This window comes from Heptranchias perlo, chromosome 40, assembly GCF_035084215.1.
Source record: "Heptranchias perlo isolate sHepPer1 chromosome 40, sHepPer1.hap1, whole genome shotgun sequence".
Taxonomy (NCBI): Eukaryota; Metazoa; Chordata; class Chondrichthyes; order Hexanchiformes; family Hexanchidae; genus Heptranchias; species Heptranchias perlo.
This window is the reverse complement of record NC_090364.1, coordinates 13,346,254-13,363,823: the sequence shown is the minus strand read 5'-3', so window position 1 is coordinate 13,363,823 and position 17,570 is coordinate 13,346,254. Positions and strand designations below refer to the sequence as shown.

Below are 17,570 nucleotides of genomic sequence, written 5' to 3'. Positions count from 1 at the left end.
GGGCTTGAGGTGAACCTGCTTTCCTTCAGTCCATGGTGCCATACAGTGATGACCCAACACTTTAACAGATCTTAGACCTACTGAAGTTCTTGTCATGGTTGCTGAGTTATGTTAGATGTTTTTGTATTTTCACTAATTCCTAATAACTTTAGGCTACAGTTGTTATGATCTGGAATGCACTGCCTGAAAGGGTGGTGGAAGCAGATTCAATAATCACTTTCAAAAGGGAATTGGATAAATACTTGAAAAGGAAAAATGTGCAGGGCTGTGGGGAAAGAACAAGGGCACAGGACTAATTAGATAGCTCTTTCAAAGAGCTGGCACAGGCACGATGGGCCGAATGGCCTTCCGTGCTATAAGATCGAGTTTATATTGATGTTTACTTCATTCATATATTAGTTCTACTGATGCCGCAATAATTAAAATAGCTGTGAAAATCTAATTATAGCTCAGTGTCCTGCTGTGGGTAAGTCTATATACTTAAGAGCTTTATAAATAAGTTGTATTGATGAAGGGAGTTAGCCAGTGACCAGCATAGATGACATGAAGCTATATTTGGGTCGAGCTACTGTTTTCTTCCATTTAGTCAATTACCTTTTTATCTGGGAGGTTTTTATTGCAGAAAGAACATCAGTAAAAACTTTCATAGGATTGAGTAAACTATCATGTAAGCCATCGTCTAAGTTTGTCTCTGAATGGAGGGTCCTCACTGAAAGCTTTTGCGATAAATTGTAAGTGTTTTGGAGGGATAGCCCTTTGGATAGGCAATATATTATTGCAGTGACATTTATTTTAGTCCAGCACCTGCCTGTGATATTTCAGCCATCAGACCCCTTCCAAAACCTCTTTGCCTTGCTACCTGCCATCAAAAGCTATTTAAAAACTATCAAAAGCTATTTTAAAAACCTGTTGCTTAGACTTTGCCTTTGGACTCCTCTCCCTTTAGAAACATAGAAAATAGGAGCAGGAGTAGGCCATTCGGCCCTTCGAGCCTGCTCCGCCATTCAATATGATCTCCCCTCCTTTTCCCCACCCAGTCAAATTCCTCTAGTTCCCGCTCTGTGGCCACCTCTACCTCTTGTAGAGATGTTTGTGGTAAGTAGTATCTACATTTTTTAATTAGTATCCTTCAACCTGGTTAATAAAAATGTTTGTGCTCTCCCATTTTTAAAATGTCCCCTTATGCCATGTATTCTGACAGGTTGAGGAGGGCTCATAGGAAGCTGCTTTCTGCAGACTTGTGCTTTTAGGAGGCTGCTTCCTCGTGCTTGTTGGTTCCCTTTAGTTTGCTTATATTTCAGAAAGATCTTTCTCTGCTTCATCATTGTACTTTGGGGCTTCTTTAGTTTGGATTGCAGGAGACCAGTGTCCCTCCGTCTGCTCCCTGCAGTCACATTGCTAAAGGTGACTCCTTTACCCTGATTGCAGAATCGTAGACCCACAATAAAGTGGGTCTGTGATTCTGCTGTTGTGATAAGAGGTAGCTTTAGCAATGTAAATACGGACAGTCGGTGCAACACACTGCTTTCCCACAATCTGAACTCGGCACTGATGTAAAAGCACTTTCAATATGCAGGGAGAAGGGTACGAGGCACTAGGTATTAATGACCTGTCCTCCTTATTACAATCCTTTTTTCCCCACCTGTGCTTCCTTCCCACTTAAGTGATTTTGCCAGTTTAAAAAAAGAACATGCATTCTTATAGCACTTTAACACGTCTCAGGATGTCTCAAAACACTTCACACCCAATAAATTAGTTTAAAAAGTGTGGTGACGTGTTATTTAGGCAAATGTAGCCGCCAATTTACGTGCAACAAGGTCACCCAATGAGAGAAATGCCCAGTTGATGTGTATTTGGTGGTGGTTGAGGGAGGAATATTGGCCAGGACACTGCGAGAGCTCTCAGCTCTATTTTGAATAGTGCCATGGGATCTTTTACATCCACCTGAATAGGTGGATGTGGCTTTGGGTCAACATCATTACCTGAAAGACTGCACCACTGACTGTGCAGCACTCCCTCGGTACTGCACTGTGTCAGCCCAGATTATGTGCCTAGTTTACTTTTGTTGGTTTTTTTAAATAAAAGGAGCAGCTTTGAAAGGTGAACAGCAAAAATAGTTACGAAAATTCAAAGCACTTCCTTTCCAGGGCTGGTGTGGTTGGTTAGCTTTTAGTTCTGCCATCTGGGTTTGATCCCAGTCTAGCTGAAAGTCCCTCCTCTCTGCTGACTGTAGTGATCTAAGTGAAATTAGTTTGGTGGAGTCTCAATCTTAATTCAGTCTCAGTCTTAATGTACACAAGTCCAAAGCATGAAAGCTGTCCCTAACCAGCACAAATTGACACTAAACTGGCAGTCTCGCTCAAAAGTGGTTGATGTGTGGAATGGAAATATCATGCTGGTGCTGTAGCACAGTTGCTTTTGAGATCAGGTTTGAGGCATTATATTTAGGCAGAGTAATGGGAATATTTATCTCTTTGTAACCTACCCTGTACCTGACCACGTCCGTATGTGATGCTGGGTGCAACGCATAAAGGGCGATAACCCTCTTCTCCCAGCAGCATTCTCCTTGAACTCGACGACCAACAACTTCCCTGGTTCTATTTTATCCGGCCTGGTAGTGCAATTACCTTAACTTGCTCTTGAATTTGACACCTATCCCATTCCTCCATACAGATTATTCCTGCTCCTTTTAATTGCTTTCAGCTGTTTAGTTTCTTTAAAGGTACCGTTGACCAAGAGACATGATGGGAAGAAAACATTCTCTCTCATTTTCAAAACCACTGTAGACGGGTAATATTAGTGGCGAACACATCCCCTTGTTGGAGCTTCTATGATAATTGCAGGAAAATATGGGAAGAATGTATCGGTAGATTATTGAAATTACACAGTTTGGATATGGCTGCCTGGAGGCAGTTTGTATAGTCTCGCACTTTGACAGCATTGTTTGAACTGCTTATTGGTGATCACTTCATTTTTTTTTGTTTCTTTCCCTCGCCTCTTCTCCAAAAGGCTGTGATCTGAACTGAACGGTGGTTGAATGGGCACGGGGAGCCTTCGAGTACCTCTCCTAAGTAGCCATTCTTCATGTGTGAACCTTGATCGTATTGGTAGCCTGTGGAAGGCTTCACCGCAAAGTCTGATCCAGTTATCTCCTGATGTCCGCACAACTGCTTTCCAGCAGGAGTGACTGCGTCGCACCCAGGAGTAGAAATCCTGACTGATGGTGTGAAATCCTTCTTGTGACTTACGATAGCAACGTTGGAGCGTTCTGTTACAATTTGGACTTTAAAATGGCATTTTCTCTTTCGGTTGTCTCGCAACATTTTCAATGAGTGGGCCTTGTGACCATGAAGTCCACTTTGTATTAGCTTCATCTTCGCAGGCTGACACAGGCCTGGCCCAACAATTAGCTCATCTGCCATTCGTTGCACTCTGGAATTTATGCAGAGTGTAATAAATACTCTTATTATGTCTTCAGTCCGGAATTATCACACCAGACTAGACATATACAGGCTAAAACCATATTTATTTACACACAAAAGTTCAATACAGTATATTCTTTAAAGCACAAGACAAAACTTTATAAACACAAGGTTGTATTGTTAAACATAGATGATATAGAAAAGCCGTCTTAATCCTTGGCAAGTTCTACTTTTTTCAAGTAGAAAAAGTCTTCCAAACAATTCTTCACTTTCTTGTGGTCGCCACTTGTGGTGTATGTTGTGCCTGCTTACAACATGGATTTGGCTCGATTTGAGAAATGAACTGCAGACTTTTTCAATTTTTCCTTTTCAATCAAGCTTGATTAAATAGAAAATCAAAGTAATGATACTATTTTGATACATGACAATAATGCAGTTTTTAAGATTAAAATTAGTTGTTGTGAAGGAAGCTTTAACAGAATAGAGTACGCTTAATTCATTGGTAGTATGTTTGCCTCTGAATCAGAAGGTTGTGGGTTCAAGCCCACTACAAGACTTGAGCACATAATCTAGACTGACATATCAGTGCAGTACAGGCGTGCTACATTATCAGTGGTGTCATCTTTCAGATGAGACACTAAACCATAGTGCTGTCTGCTTGTTCAGCTGGACGTAAAGGGTCCCAAAGGCACTTTTTGAAGAAGGGCAGTGAGTTCTCCTGGCCAGTATTCATCCCTCAACCAGCACCACCAAAAGAGATTAACTCATCACTTATTTCATTTTTAGCTTGCGGGACCATGCTATATGCAAATTTCTGCTGTGTATGTCTCCATAAATGATGGCACTTCAAAAAGTAATTAATTGGCTGTGAAGCTTTGGAGGCTCTTGAGGGCACTATATAGGTGCAAGGCATTCTTCTTTCTTTTTGAAGTGGATTCTGCTGTGAGAACTGTGCAACCTGGAAGTGTTGGAATAAAGATTGTACCAGACACCTTTTAGGACTAAATCACAATCGTGTGGAAGCACAGTTATTGATGTCTGACTCAGTCAACCTGTTTTACATTGAATTACATAGAGTTTACAGCACAAACAGACCATTCGGCCCTACTGGTCTATGCTGCTGTTTGTGCTCCACACGAGCCTTCTCCTACCCTATTTCATCTAACCCTAGCACCATATCCTTCTATTCCTTTCTCCCTCATCCAAGATAATCTGTCCCCAATTGCACATCAGATTAAAGCACCATTTTACTGCAATATGACTGTTTTGCGATTTGAGAAATGAGCAAGATGTCAGTTTTTGCAGTACACATAACCACCACAGGACATTTCTTTCTTTGCTGCACCTTGTATTTAATTCTATCTGTTGGCAGTCCAGTGTATATTTTGGGAATTGAAACTTCCTGATAAACGACTGATCATTCAGCTTCCCCTATTACATCAGTGTGTTTGTTGCCATACATTAACTATGTGGCTCTTGCTGGCTGTCGGTATCACCATGACATCACCTAGCAGTGTAATAAGACCCCTAGTGCATTTTTAAAAAGTATAGCTACTTTGGAGTGTTTTCAACATTGCAATCAAATTAGGCACCTCAAATGAGTTATAATCTTGAAGTTTCAGGTGCAGTTTGAGCCTGAACCCCTTGTCGTCATTTGATCGTTGTCCAAGACTTAAATACTGCTGCCATCTCTGCGGAGGCTCTTCCAACCCTCTGCAGTTTTGGACAAGATGCAAGGAAAAGCTCGTCTGGAACGTGATCCTTCTGTTTCCATTGTGACTTTTTTTCCTTTCTCTGCTGAACATTCCTGTGTTCATTGGTGGCCGTGCCTACAGCTGCCTAGTCCCTAAGTTCTGGAATTCCCTCACTAAACCTCGCCGCCTCTCTCTCCTTTAAGACGCTCCTTAAAACATTTTTGACCAACTGTCCTAATATCTCCTTAAGTGGCTCATTGTCAAATTTTGTTTGATAACACTCCTGTGAAGCACCTTGGGATGCTTTACTACGTTAAATGCACTGTATAAATGCAAGTTGTTATTGATGACTGTATAAACAGGACAGGGGCCAGCCATGGGGAATGAAAGTTTGCTCACCCTATTGTTCAACAAGTGAGAACACAATCTCAGTCCAACAGACACCAGAGCTGCATTATTCTTGTCTAATCCATTTATATAAAAATACAAAGTAAGTATTGACACCACTGTGTCAGCCAATGAGTTGGAGGCGGGGTGCGACTTGGGGCAGGATCCGCAAGAGTCTCTACGAACTACATCAAACAGAACTCGTGACAGAAACTACAGCAAAGTCTCCTGATGAAAACAGGATTATTTCTCCAGAAAGATGCAATGAGTGGAGGATAGTTACATCGTTACAAATTATGTGCGTAAAATCAATCCCAGTCACATACAACAGTGAATGACGGGAATTTACCAAATCGTCTCAATTCTGGCTGGGACTCGTGGTGTCACTGTATGCGGCCATAAAAATATGTTCTTCCCGCTACAAGACTATAGTGTGGCTAGCTGTTTTTTGCTTTGTAGACGGCCTTTTCTCTTGTGTCTTGAGGAACAGCCTTTCCACCTCTTGCTTTTCAGTGGGAAGAGGGGAAAGAGACATATTGGCAATAACCTAGTGTGGCTTGGGCAAAGGAGAGTCCATGATTTTCTCTGCCTGCTGTGTTGTCACAGGAGTTGAGATACCTTTTCATAGTCCCAAAGCTCCACTTGGATATATCAATGGGTTTCAAGCAGAAAGAACGCAGCACCATCAGACAGATGAAGATTACGAGTACACCGTTAAAAGTGAACACCAATGCTAAGGCTTTGTACGCAGGAATGTTCAATATCGAGGCTGAGCATTCTTGCTCTTTCCTCTTCTTTGGAAGCTCCACTTCCTTTTTTTTTGTAAATTTAAAGGGGTTGAATGGATGGAAAAGGGAAGTTGAGATCAGTTTGTTGTAGTTCTAAGGGGAAAAGGTTTTAAAACGCATATATTGTAATGAAGAAATTCGGCCTGTCTAAATCAGAGGAGATGGTTTGGGTACAGTCTGTGTACGTTCCCATGAGGGGGAAAGGTAGGGCAACCAAATCCAGAGCTCCCTGGATGACGAAAGAGATAAAGTAAGATGAAGCAGAAAAAGGGGGCTTATGACAGATGTCAGGTTGATAATACAAGTGAGAGCCAAGCTGAATATAGAAAGTATAGAGGAGAAGTGAAAAAGGAAATAAGAGGGGTAAAGAGAGAGTGAGAATAGACTGGCGGCTAACATAAAAGGGAATCCAAAAGTCTTCTATAGGCATATAAATAGTAAACGGGTAGTAAGAGTGGGGCTGATTAGAGACCAAAAAGGAGATCTACTCATGGAGGCAGAGGGTATGGCTGAGGTACTGAATGAGTACTTTGCATCTGTCTTTACCAAGGAAAAAGATGCTGCCAAAGTCACAGTAAAGGAGGAGGTAGCTGAGATACTGGATGGGCTAAAAATTGCTAAAGAAGAGGTATTAGAAAGGCCAGCTGTACTTAAAGTAGATAAGGCACCCGGCCCGGATGGGATGCATCCTAGGTTGCTGAGGAAAGTAAGGGTGGAAATTGCAGAGGTGCTGGCCATAATCTTCCAAACATCCTTAGATATGGGGGTGGTGCCAGAGGACTGGAGAATTGCAAATGTTACACCCTTGCTCAAAAAAGGGTGTAAGGATAAACCCAGCAACTACAGGCCAGTCAGTTTAATCTCGGTGGTGGGGAAACTTTTAGAACTAATAACCCGGGACAAAATTAATAGTCACTTGGACAAGTGTGAATTAATAAAGGAAAACTAGCACGGATTTGTTAAAGGCAAATCTTGTTTAACTAACTTGATTGAGTTCTTTGATGAGGTAACAGAGTGGGTTGATGTGGTGTACATCGACTTTCAAAAGGTGCTTGATAAAATGGCCCATAATAGGCTTGTCAGCAAAATTGAAGCTCATGGAATAAAAGGGGCAGTAGCAGCATGGATACAAAATTGGCTAAGTGACAGGAAACAGAGAGTAGTGGTGAACAGTTGTTTTTCAGACTGGAGGAAGGTGTACAGTGGTGTTCCCCAGGGGTCGGTGCTGGGACCACTGCTTTTCTTGATATATGTTAATGACTTGGACTTGGGTGTACAGGGCACAATTTCCAAATTTGCAGATGACACAAAACTTGGAAGTGTAGTAAACAGTGAGGGGGATAGTAATAGACTTCAAGAGGATATAGACGGGCTGGTGGAATGGGCAGATACGTGGCAGATCAAAGTTAATGCAGAGAAGTGCAAAGTGATACATTTTGGCAGGAACGACGAGGAGAGGCAATATAAACTAAATGATACAATTCTAAAGCGGGTGCAGGAACAGAGAGACCTGGGGGTATATATGCACAATCTTTGAAGGTGGCAGGACAGGTTGAGAAAGCAGTTTAAAAAAAGCATACAGGCTCCTGGGCTTTATAAATAGAGGCATACAGTACAAAAGCAAGGAAGTTATGTTGAACCTTTCTAAAATACTGGTTCGGCCACAACTGGAGTATTGTGTCCAATTCTGGGCACTGCACTTTAGGAGGGTGCAGAAAAGATTTACTAGAATGGTTCTAGGAATGAGGGACTTCAGTTTCGTGGATAGACTGGAGAAGCTGGGGTTGTTCTGCTTAGAGCAGAGAAGGTTGAGAGGAGATTTGATAGAGGTGTTCAAAATCATGAAGGGTTTAGATAAAGTAAATAAAGAGAAACTGATCCCATTGGTGGAAGGATCGAGAACCAGAGGACACAGATTTATGGTGATTGGCAAAAGAACCAAAGGCGACACGAGGAAGAGCTTTTTTACGCAGCGAGTAGTTATGACCTGGAATGTGCTGCCTGAAAGGGTGGTGGAAGCAGATTCAATTGTGGTTTACAAAAAGGAATTGGATAAATACTTGAAGGCTACAGGGGAATGGGTCTAACTGGATTACTCTTACAAAGAGCTGGCTCAGACTCGATGGGCTGAATGGCCGCCTTCTGTGCTGTAACCATTCTGTGATTCTAGTACCAGTACTTAATGCCTGGTGTGCGAATGGACTTCTTTTTGGCTCCTATGTTGTGTTGAGCACCTTTCACCTCCATAATGATGCTTGTTTTTTTTAAAAAACTTTCCGATTTTGCCCCTTTCTTTCTTGAAGGCAATGAATCTTGCTGGGGGCATGGTTCCATGGGTGTTAGATGCCTTCTGTTACCTCACCTAAATGGCCATTCTTCACAAGAGCCTAGGCAGTGTTTTGGCGGGCTATTTGACTGTGGGTGGCTTCATAGCACAGCCCAACCCTCCAAGTACACTTTCCAACAAAGCTAACAGAAAAAGGGCCAGAAGTTGGGACCTTGGATAATTTGCCTTCTTGTTCTCTCCCTGCCGAGGAACTCTGCAGCCAACTGTAGAGTTCAAATACTATCCTGGCTGAGTTTAACTAACTCAGCACAAGCTGGGAGCTGAACCTGGGACCTTCTGGTGTGTCTGGCTCAGTACCTTTATTGAGTTATGCAATTTCCAACTGAGCCTCCCACGTGGGTAGTGTCTTAATTAATAAATGCAGATCAGTGTTGGAGTATGTGCGAATCGGCTTTAGTCTTTATTCTAAAACTTCATTGAAGCCACTCTCCTACCACACTTCTGTTCTGTTGTCCAGCTCAATGGGACTGCCGTTACTTGGTTCCACTCATGTATCCGATCGTAGCCAGAACATTTCTGTCATTGGATTATTTTTCCTTCCTTCCTTCCCTCATGTACATGTTGGAAGGTACGGACAGTCTGATCCATCTATTTGATCGAGTTTTTAGTTACCCCTCCTCATATCTGCTCTGACACCTTAGGATGTTGTTCTATGGTTAAAGGTGCCATATAAATACAAGCTGCCGCTATGTTTTTCCAATCCTCCAACCAGATTAACATACGAACTTCCAGACCGATGTACACTTGTTTGACAGTTTTTGGACTAACTGTTTAGAGGTACTAAATTGCTGCAATTTGTAACTTCCAAGCCAGAAATTCCAAAGTGCGATGAGAGCAGCTGCTTTGAATTACAGGGAGCGCAGATGATCAATGATTTTTACCATAAAGTGCAACCTTCATAAAAATGTTGTTGCTCTTACATGAGCTTACTCTCTTTGACTCTAACTTGTGGCCTTCCCCCTGCACCTCACACTCCAAAATAAGCATTCATTGCCCTCTGCCTTCATCTGGAGGAATTCATTTGTATTTTCCAGCCTGAGCCACTGCTTATGATGAAAAGCAGGAACATGGGCTGATTTATTTTCTTCCCCTTCCCCTCCCCAATTTGGAAACACTGAAGCCAATTTTAATGCTCTGGCTGAGATCAGCTAACTCAGTACGGATTGGAATCTAATCTCTGACCTTCTGGTCTGGATTTATTGATGGTATTGGGCAGTACCTTTACCTACTAGCCCGTTGCGGGAGTTGAAGAATTAACATGATTTGCATACAGCAATGCTACTTCAAATGGTGCCTCACAATTGTGAAACACTTTTTTAAAAAAAAAATCTAAATTAAGAATTAATATCTAAGAGACTGTGTGTTCCACTGATTATTTTCTATGCTGCTAGCATTGAGAACTTGCTGGGAGTTGTTACTGAGCCCACTGGTGCAAGAGAGATGAATTAATAGACACCATGCATAAGTTAAATGTGGAAGAGGAAGGCCATTTAGCCCATTTTAGTTCATCCATCTAGAAAAACCTGCTGTCCCCTCCTCAACATAACTTCCAGTTATCCCTTAAATGAGTCCAAGGTAATTGCCTCTACTATCGACCCAGATGTCCGTTCCAAGTCTTTTTGTGGTGAAGAGCTTTGTAGCGTCTGTCCTAAATTTAAAATGGAAATTACAGGAAGCCTCCATATTAATGGCCAACCTCACATCTCGTTGCCAAGGCAATCACAGTGAGCAGACAGAGAGGTGTCACCTAAAAGGCCACCGAATATACAAACCCCAAAAAAAAGAGAAGGAAGACAGTCAATGACCCGTCATATTAAAAACAGATAACATTTGTTCGCTGGTGGGGTTACGTGTAGTGTGACATGAACCCAAGATCCCGGTTGAAGCCGTCCTCATGGGTGCGGAACTTGGCTATCAATTTCTGCTCGACGATTTTGCGTTGTCGTGTGTCTCGAAGGCCGTCTTGGAGTACGCTTACCCGAAGGTCGGTGGCTGAATGTCCATGACTGCTGAAGTGTTCCCCGACAGGGAGAGAACCCTCCTGTTTGGCGATTGTTGCGCGGTGTCCATTCATCCGTTGTCGCAGCGTCTGCATGGTCTCGCCAATGTACCATGCTCTGGGGCATCCTTTCCTGTATTGTTCTATGATTTTCAAATGTGAAGGATTCGAAAATTTCATTTCCACACCATTCACCTGAGGAAGGAGGAAGCCTCCGAAAGCTTGTGGAATTTAAAATAAATTTGTTGGACTATAACTTGGTGTTGTAAAATTGTTTACATTTGTAGAGTGGGATAGCTCTTTGCTTCCTTGTGGGAAAGTGCCTGCCCTCCAATCAGCTCCCTTTCCCAAATTTCCAGATCTGAAATCGGGAAGGGACAGTGTTGGGGGGAGGAATTGTAGAGTTGGGCATATGCTCTCCTGCTTTACGTTTGCCTCTAATTTTCAAAAATTTAATTACAGGAAAATAGGGATTTTATTGCCGGTATCTCTAGGGTTGATGCCCTTAAATATCTCACTATATATTTAAGGAGTCGTACAACACCAGGTTTTTAATATAATGGGTCATTTGCTGGCTTTCTCTGCCTTCCGGATGTCTCTGCCTCTCTCTGTTTTTTTTTTCCTGTTTGTTTTTTTGTTGAATGTGTATTCGGGGGTTCTGCAGGTGACACCTCTCTGTCTGAACACGGTGATTGCCTTGGCAACGGGCAGTTGCAGGGGCAGTCTGTAAACACCATGTATTGTTCTATATGTATAAATGCGTAGGCTTCAAGAAGCTCCTGAACATTTACCTGACGAAGGAGGAAGCCTCCGAAAGCTTGTGAATTTAAAATAAAATTGCTGGACTATAACTTGGTGTTGTAAAATTGTTTACAATTGTCAACCCCAGTCCATCACCGGCATCTCCACATCAGGTTATAGTCCAACAGCTTTATTTGAAATCACAAGCTTTCGGAGCTTACCTCCTTCGTCACTCACCTGACGAAGGAGGTAAGCTCCGAAAGCTTGTGATTTCAAATAAAGCTGTTGGACTATAACCTGGTGTTGTACGACTCCATACATTTGTCCACCCCAGTCCATCACTGGCATTTCCACATCATGGTCACTATATATTGACATTGCAGTGTGTTACAAAACCAAATTTAAAGAAGTTATGAAGTGTTTGGTCCAAAAACTGCAACTTGTATTGTTTGTTTGATGTACGTAGTGATGCAATAAAACATGAAATACTGTTTTTACTCGTTTAAATTTAGGATCAACCGAGACCGGTGTTTGCAGATTTAATTATTATGGTCTTGTATTTACCTCTACTCGCAGCTGATTTTATTTGAGTTCTGTTTGGAAATCTAGAGCAGAGCACAGGAGTTAGCACTTTGTTGATTTAGAACTGGAGGAGATTTATGTTGGACCCGTAGCTGTAACAGTATTACCTGCTTTTGGGGTGGCTGACTGGTACTGACTGGTGCTGCTTGAAAACAGAGCACGAAGAAACTGGATTTTAATGACAACATGGAATGGTCTGATTTTTGTTTGTATGTGTATTGTCTCTCTCCCTCTCCCTACCACTTCCCTGTGTTCATTTTGAGCATGCGTGCAATGCCCAGTCTGCTTTTAAACTGGATAAAGGAGATGGTGTTGAAATAGCTCAGGATGAGATTGAAAGATCTTGGGGGCTATGGTTGAGCTGATGCTCAACACATCCACTCACTGTGGAGCAGTAATCAATAATGAACAAAACAGAGTGCTGAACTTTATAGCCAATACACAAAAGTACAAGTCTGAGGAAATCATGCTCAAATGGTGTAGTGCTCTGGTCAGACTGCTGCTTACATACTATATCCAGTTCTGGTCACAGAGGTTCAAGTGCTAGAAGTGGTCAGAGATATGCCACTAGCCTGGTCCCTCGTGTCACAGGGCTGAATTATGGTAAAAGCTCAGAGGGACTTGAGCTTCCTGGCCTTGAAGGGAGGTGACTTGAGAGGGGATGTAACCGAGGCATACAAGGTAATGCACACATTGTAGACTAGGCAAATGTGGATTGTTATTTCAAACTAAAACATGCCTGTTAATACAACGGAACAGAGGTTCAAACTGGTAAGCGACACATAAATATTCACTATTTATTAACGACTTAGATGAAGGCATAGAAAGTCTCATACCTAAGTTTGCCGATGACACAAAGATTGGTGGCATTGTAAGCAGTGGAGATGAAAATATAAAATTACAAAGCGATATTGATAGATTAGGTGAATGGGCAAAACTGTGGCAAATGGAATTCAATGTAGACAAATGTGAGGTCATCCACTTTGGATCAAAAAAGGATAGAACAGGGTACTTTCTAAATGGTAAAAAGTTAAAAACTGTGGATGTCCAAAGGGACTTAGGGGTTCAGGTACACTTCATTGAAGTGTCATGAACAGGTGCAGAAAATAATCAATAAGGCTAATGGAACGTTGGCCTTGATATCTAAAGGACTAGAGTACAAGGGGGCAGAAGTTATGCTGCAGCGATACAAAACCCTGGTTAGACCGCACCTGGAGTACTGTGAGCAGTTCTGGGCACCGCACCTTCGGAAGGACATATTGGCCTTGGAGGGAGTGCAGCGTAGGTTTACTAGAATGATACCCGGACTTCAAGGGTTAAGTTACGAGGAGAGGTTACACAAATTGGGGTTGTATTCTCTAGAGTTTCGAAGGTTAAGGGGTGATCTGATCGAAGTTTATAAGATATTAAGGGGAACGGATAGGGTGGATAGAGAGAAACTATTTCCGCTGGTTGGGGATTCTAGGAGTAGGGGGCACAGTCTAAAAATTAGAGCCAGACCTTTCAGGAGTGAGATTAGAAAACATTTCTACACACAAAGGGTTGTAGAAGTTTGGAACTCTCTTCCGCAAATGGCAATTGACACTAGCTCAATTGCTAAATTTAAATCTGAGATAGATAGCTTTTTGGCAACCAAAGGTATTAAGGGATATGGGCCAAAGGCGGGTATATGGCGTTCGATCACAGATCAGCCATGATCTTATCAAATGGCAGAGCAAGCACGAGGGGCTGAATGGCCTACTCCGGTTCCTATTTAGGGCTGAAGTCAGGAAGCTCTTCGCTGAGAGTGATTGACACATAGAATAGACTTCTGGGTAGTTTAATGGAGTCAAAAACCCTAGCATTATTGAAGTAAACAGATGCTGTGTTGAAGGACTGTAAGCCTTTCTTTGTGCAGAGAGAAGGTGCATGTCCCCCTCCCCCATCTGGTGGATTGTGTAGAAAGTTGATCGTAATCTGTGACCCTCAAGTTACTGATTCAAGTCTCTCACTACTACAGGGTGCAGTAATTGGGCTGACTTGTATATCTGTCTTGTGGTTTGAATACAAACAGCATGTTTTTAAGCTAAAATGTGTTGTACTAAAAGTGGGGGGGGGGGGGCGGAGAGAGAGAACTTAAACCCTCAAAGTTTAAAAACTATCGTACAGCTTATCAGAATGACGAGCGCCTTTGCTGTTTCCTACTTAAAAGCAGCTGGGCGGAAATGCTAGATCTGTGACCACTTCTGCAAAAAGTGAAGTTTGGAACGGAGAACTTTCTCAAAGCAGTGGGGGGATTGCTTCACTCACTCACATCCTGGCCGGCAGCGCTAAACATGTCTGTCCTTTTTCTCCGGCAGTACTGCAGCTAAAGCTTCAGCAGCGGCGGACGCGGGAGGAGCTGGCCAGCCAGGGAATCATGCCACGTAAGTAGCAGCCATACAGAATACTAGAGTCATAACCGGCACTCGGGATGTGGGCGGCACATTCTGTTTAAATGAAGATTGTGATACCATTTTGACGAGTCAAGTAGATGACATGTGCATGTTTGTAAAATGGTTGCATTTCTTTTTTTTTAATCCCCCCTCTTTTCTGGACATTAAACATTACCTGAGCACATACTGTTGAGCTATTCTAAATTACCATTTCTTGTGTCTTTCGCCTTCCTGAAACAAAAGTGCAGAGCGGCTTCTTTGAGATATCTGAGGAAGTGTAGAGGCACCGTTGATGTCGGGCTAGACATTGTGTAGAACTAGACAAGCTGCTAATAAAAGCTCTTGTGGCATTTATCACCCGACGCTGAAACCCCCTTTCCAGGGGAGGAAGAAACTTTCAGGGCTCATGATGGATACCTGTTTGACTCAAATAGTTCTTCCTCCTTTGGCTTGACTTGTTGGAGAGGAAGTTTCCCGAGTTGGATGAGCACGAACGGACCTTGTGGCCTCTTCTCGTTCTGAGTATGTAACGTTAACAACATATAAAAAGTGCCAATGATTCTTCCTGCAACGTTTAGTTTCGGGAGATGGGGCTCCGATGCTAGGGATGTGTTGGTGTCTTCTTCACAGTTGCTTTCCAGGCATTGCAAGGTAAGGTAAGGTACTACTAGTGGGTAAGGTGGTCCTAGCTGGTCAAGTTTACCAGTGCTCAGTACAGGTAAACTCCAGCAGTGCCTCTGCACATGAGAAAGAAATTCCAGTACATAACGCCTTTCACGACTTCAGGTCGTCCGAAAGCTCTTTGCAGCCACTTAAGTACTTTTGATGTGTAGTCACTGTTGTAATGTAGGAAACAAAGGTAGGGTGGGAGTTCCTAAGTCGTGCCTCTTTCCTACTTGTGCCCGAGTTCTCTGGGCTAGAATAAGTAGGATGTGTCCCTATGGGGAGAGGCTGTACACTCCGCATTGGCTGAGCACGAGCTCCACTTATGTGAAGTTCTCAGAAGTTTGGCTTGGTGACTCTTGATCCTGGGGCTGGGTTCCCATACCTGCTGGACCCTGACAGATTAAAACGTTTTGTAATGTGTTGTAATTGCCATCTTCAATAATGTGTTGAAGTTCACACACACATACCTTACAAGGATCAAGTTAAATTTGATTGGGATGAGCCTTAATTATAACTGAATTAAGAGGAGCTAGGTGATTTGAGTGCAAATGTGATTATAGATGGTATTCTTTATGCCACTACATCGTACAACTATCAGGAAAGACCGAATAGGCTGGGGCTCTTTTCTCTAGAAAAGAGAAGACTGAGAGGTGACCCGATAGAGGTCTTTAAAGTTACGAAGGGGTTCAGTAGAGTAGACGTAGAAAAGATGTTTCTACTTGTGGGGGGAGTCCAAAACTAGGGGCCATAAATATAAGATAGTCACTAATAAATCAAGTAAAGAATTCAGGAGAAACTTCTTTACTCAGAGTAGTGAGAATGTGGAACTTGCTACCACAAGGAGTAGTTGAGGCGAATAGCATGGATGCATTTAAGGGGAAGCTGGATAAGCACATGAGGGAGAAAGGAATAGAAGGGTATGTTGATAGGGTGAGATGAAGTAGGGTGGGAGGAGGCTCATGTGGAGCGTAAACACTGGCATGGAACTGTTGGGCCAAATGGCCTGTTTCTGTGCTGTTAATTCTATGTACCTCTCACCAAATGCTGCAATTACTGATCATTAAAGGGGAAATGGGAGGAAGTTCTCCCCTTTGTACTGCAATCCAGGTTGGCTGATTCTGGGGAAACAGGATGATGGCAGTTTGCAACTCTGGCTCTTCACTGCTTTCAGTGGAGCGGTTCCTGTCCGGGCTACATGGAGTTGATGGTGATGAGACCCATCGTGGCAGGTCCCTGTTGGAAAATTCATTTTGTGTATTTTTTTTAAAGTATTTTTGCAAATATATTTGGGAGGGTGTACTTTGAATAAAATCTCTGCCCCCGCCCCCGTCACACACTCTTTAAATACTTTTGCAATCTTCGGAAGGTTCAACAGAGTGGAGCAAAATCGCCAATTGTCTTACTCTGAAAGCACAGTAAATTAAATAGTTTGTTACTTTTCTGTAAATATATTTTATTGGGGCTATGCAGAAGAAAATCTTGAGGTTTGACTTCTGAAGGCTGGAAATGTGTTTGAAGCTTTGAGATCAGTTTCCTGTGTCAACTTGGGTCAACTGTGGGCTCTCGCCTCGGAGTCAGAAAATGTGGACTCAGACCCTGCTGAATTACAGACTGACCCTCTATGCGTTGTGAGAAGTCCCGTCTGGCTCCTCCAGCGGTTCAGGTGGATGTTAAAGATCCCATGGCACTTTTCAAAGAATAGAAAGGTGACCTGGAACAACATTCTCCTTCAGTCAACACCAATAGAAACCGATTAACATCTTGCTGTATGCAAAATGGCTGCTGTATTTGCCTATTTAAATGTGACTGCAATTCAAAGTAAGTCACTTTATGTGAAGCGTTATCTCAGAAATGTCATAAGGTGGCATATAAAGTCTTTCCCTTCCTTTTAAAAGCTTTGTCATGTGTTTTTTTTCCCTTAAATTATCTTGAAGGATACCAAGCCAATTGCAACTGATAGTTGTATGTACCTAGGCAGTGATGTACAGTTGGGTCAGGAAGTCAATTGCATTGGAAAGGCCAATGTGGAGTTTGTACCAAAGTGCTTGGAGCCACCGCTACCTAAAGCTTAGGCCAAAGTTACTGCTGTACAATGCAGTTTTGCTCACTGCACTTTTATACTTTGTAAAACCTGGAATCTTTTACCATCAGCACGTGGTGCACCTCGAAAGTTGCCATCAGAAAATTACATGCTGGCAAGACAGAGTGGCGAGCACCAACATGCTGCAGTGCCAGTGACCAGCATGGGTGCCGTAATTATACCGGCGCCGATATGGTGGGTTGGATGGAGCAGATGGATACTTCCCAAAGCTGTACTCCCGCTGGTGGCAGGATAAAGAAAAGTGGGGGGGTGGTCAGAAGAAGCATTCTCGTGATGACGTCAAGTGATGACTTAAGGTAGGAATGCCCAAACTGCAGTCCACAAGGCCCTCAAAGGCCAGCAACTCGATCCTCGTGACATTTAAATTTCCTATTCAGTGGTTTGTCCTGTTTGAATTTTGTGGGTCTGGAGTTTTGGACACCGCTGTTC

At 42.8% G+C, this 17,570-nt stretch overlaps 1 protein-coding gene across 8 annotated transcripts in view; it reads left to right on the top strand.

Moving 5' to 3' along the window:
- LOC137305706 (myocardin-related transcription factor A-like) overlaps window positions 1-17,570 on the top strand; it is a 138,094-nt gene that overhangs the window by 30,036 nt on the left and 90,488 nt on the right. For 6 of the 8 annotated variants that reach the window (XM_067974628.1, XM_067974627.1, XM_067974623.1 and 3 more), the window contains one exon: window positions 14,300-14,365. In XM_067974628.1, the coding sequence (XP_067830729.1) occupies window positions 14,359-14,365 (7 nt within the window). In that variant the 5' untranslated portion in view covers window positions 14,300-14,358. Of the gene's footprint in view, window positions 1-14,299; window positions 14,366-14,951; window positions 15,026-17,570 lie in introns of those variants that run through there. The other 2 variants (XM_067974626.1, XM_067974629.1) reach the window with 2 other exon arrangements.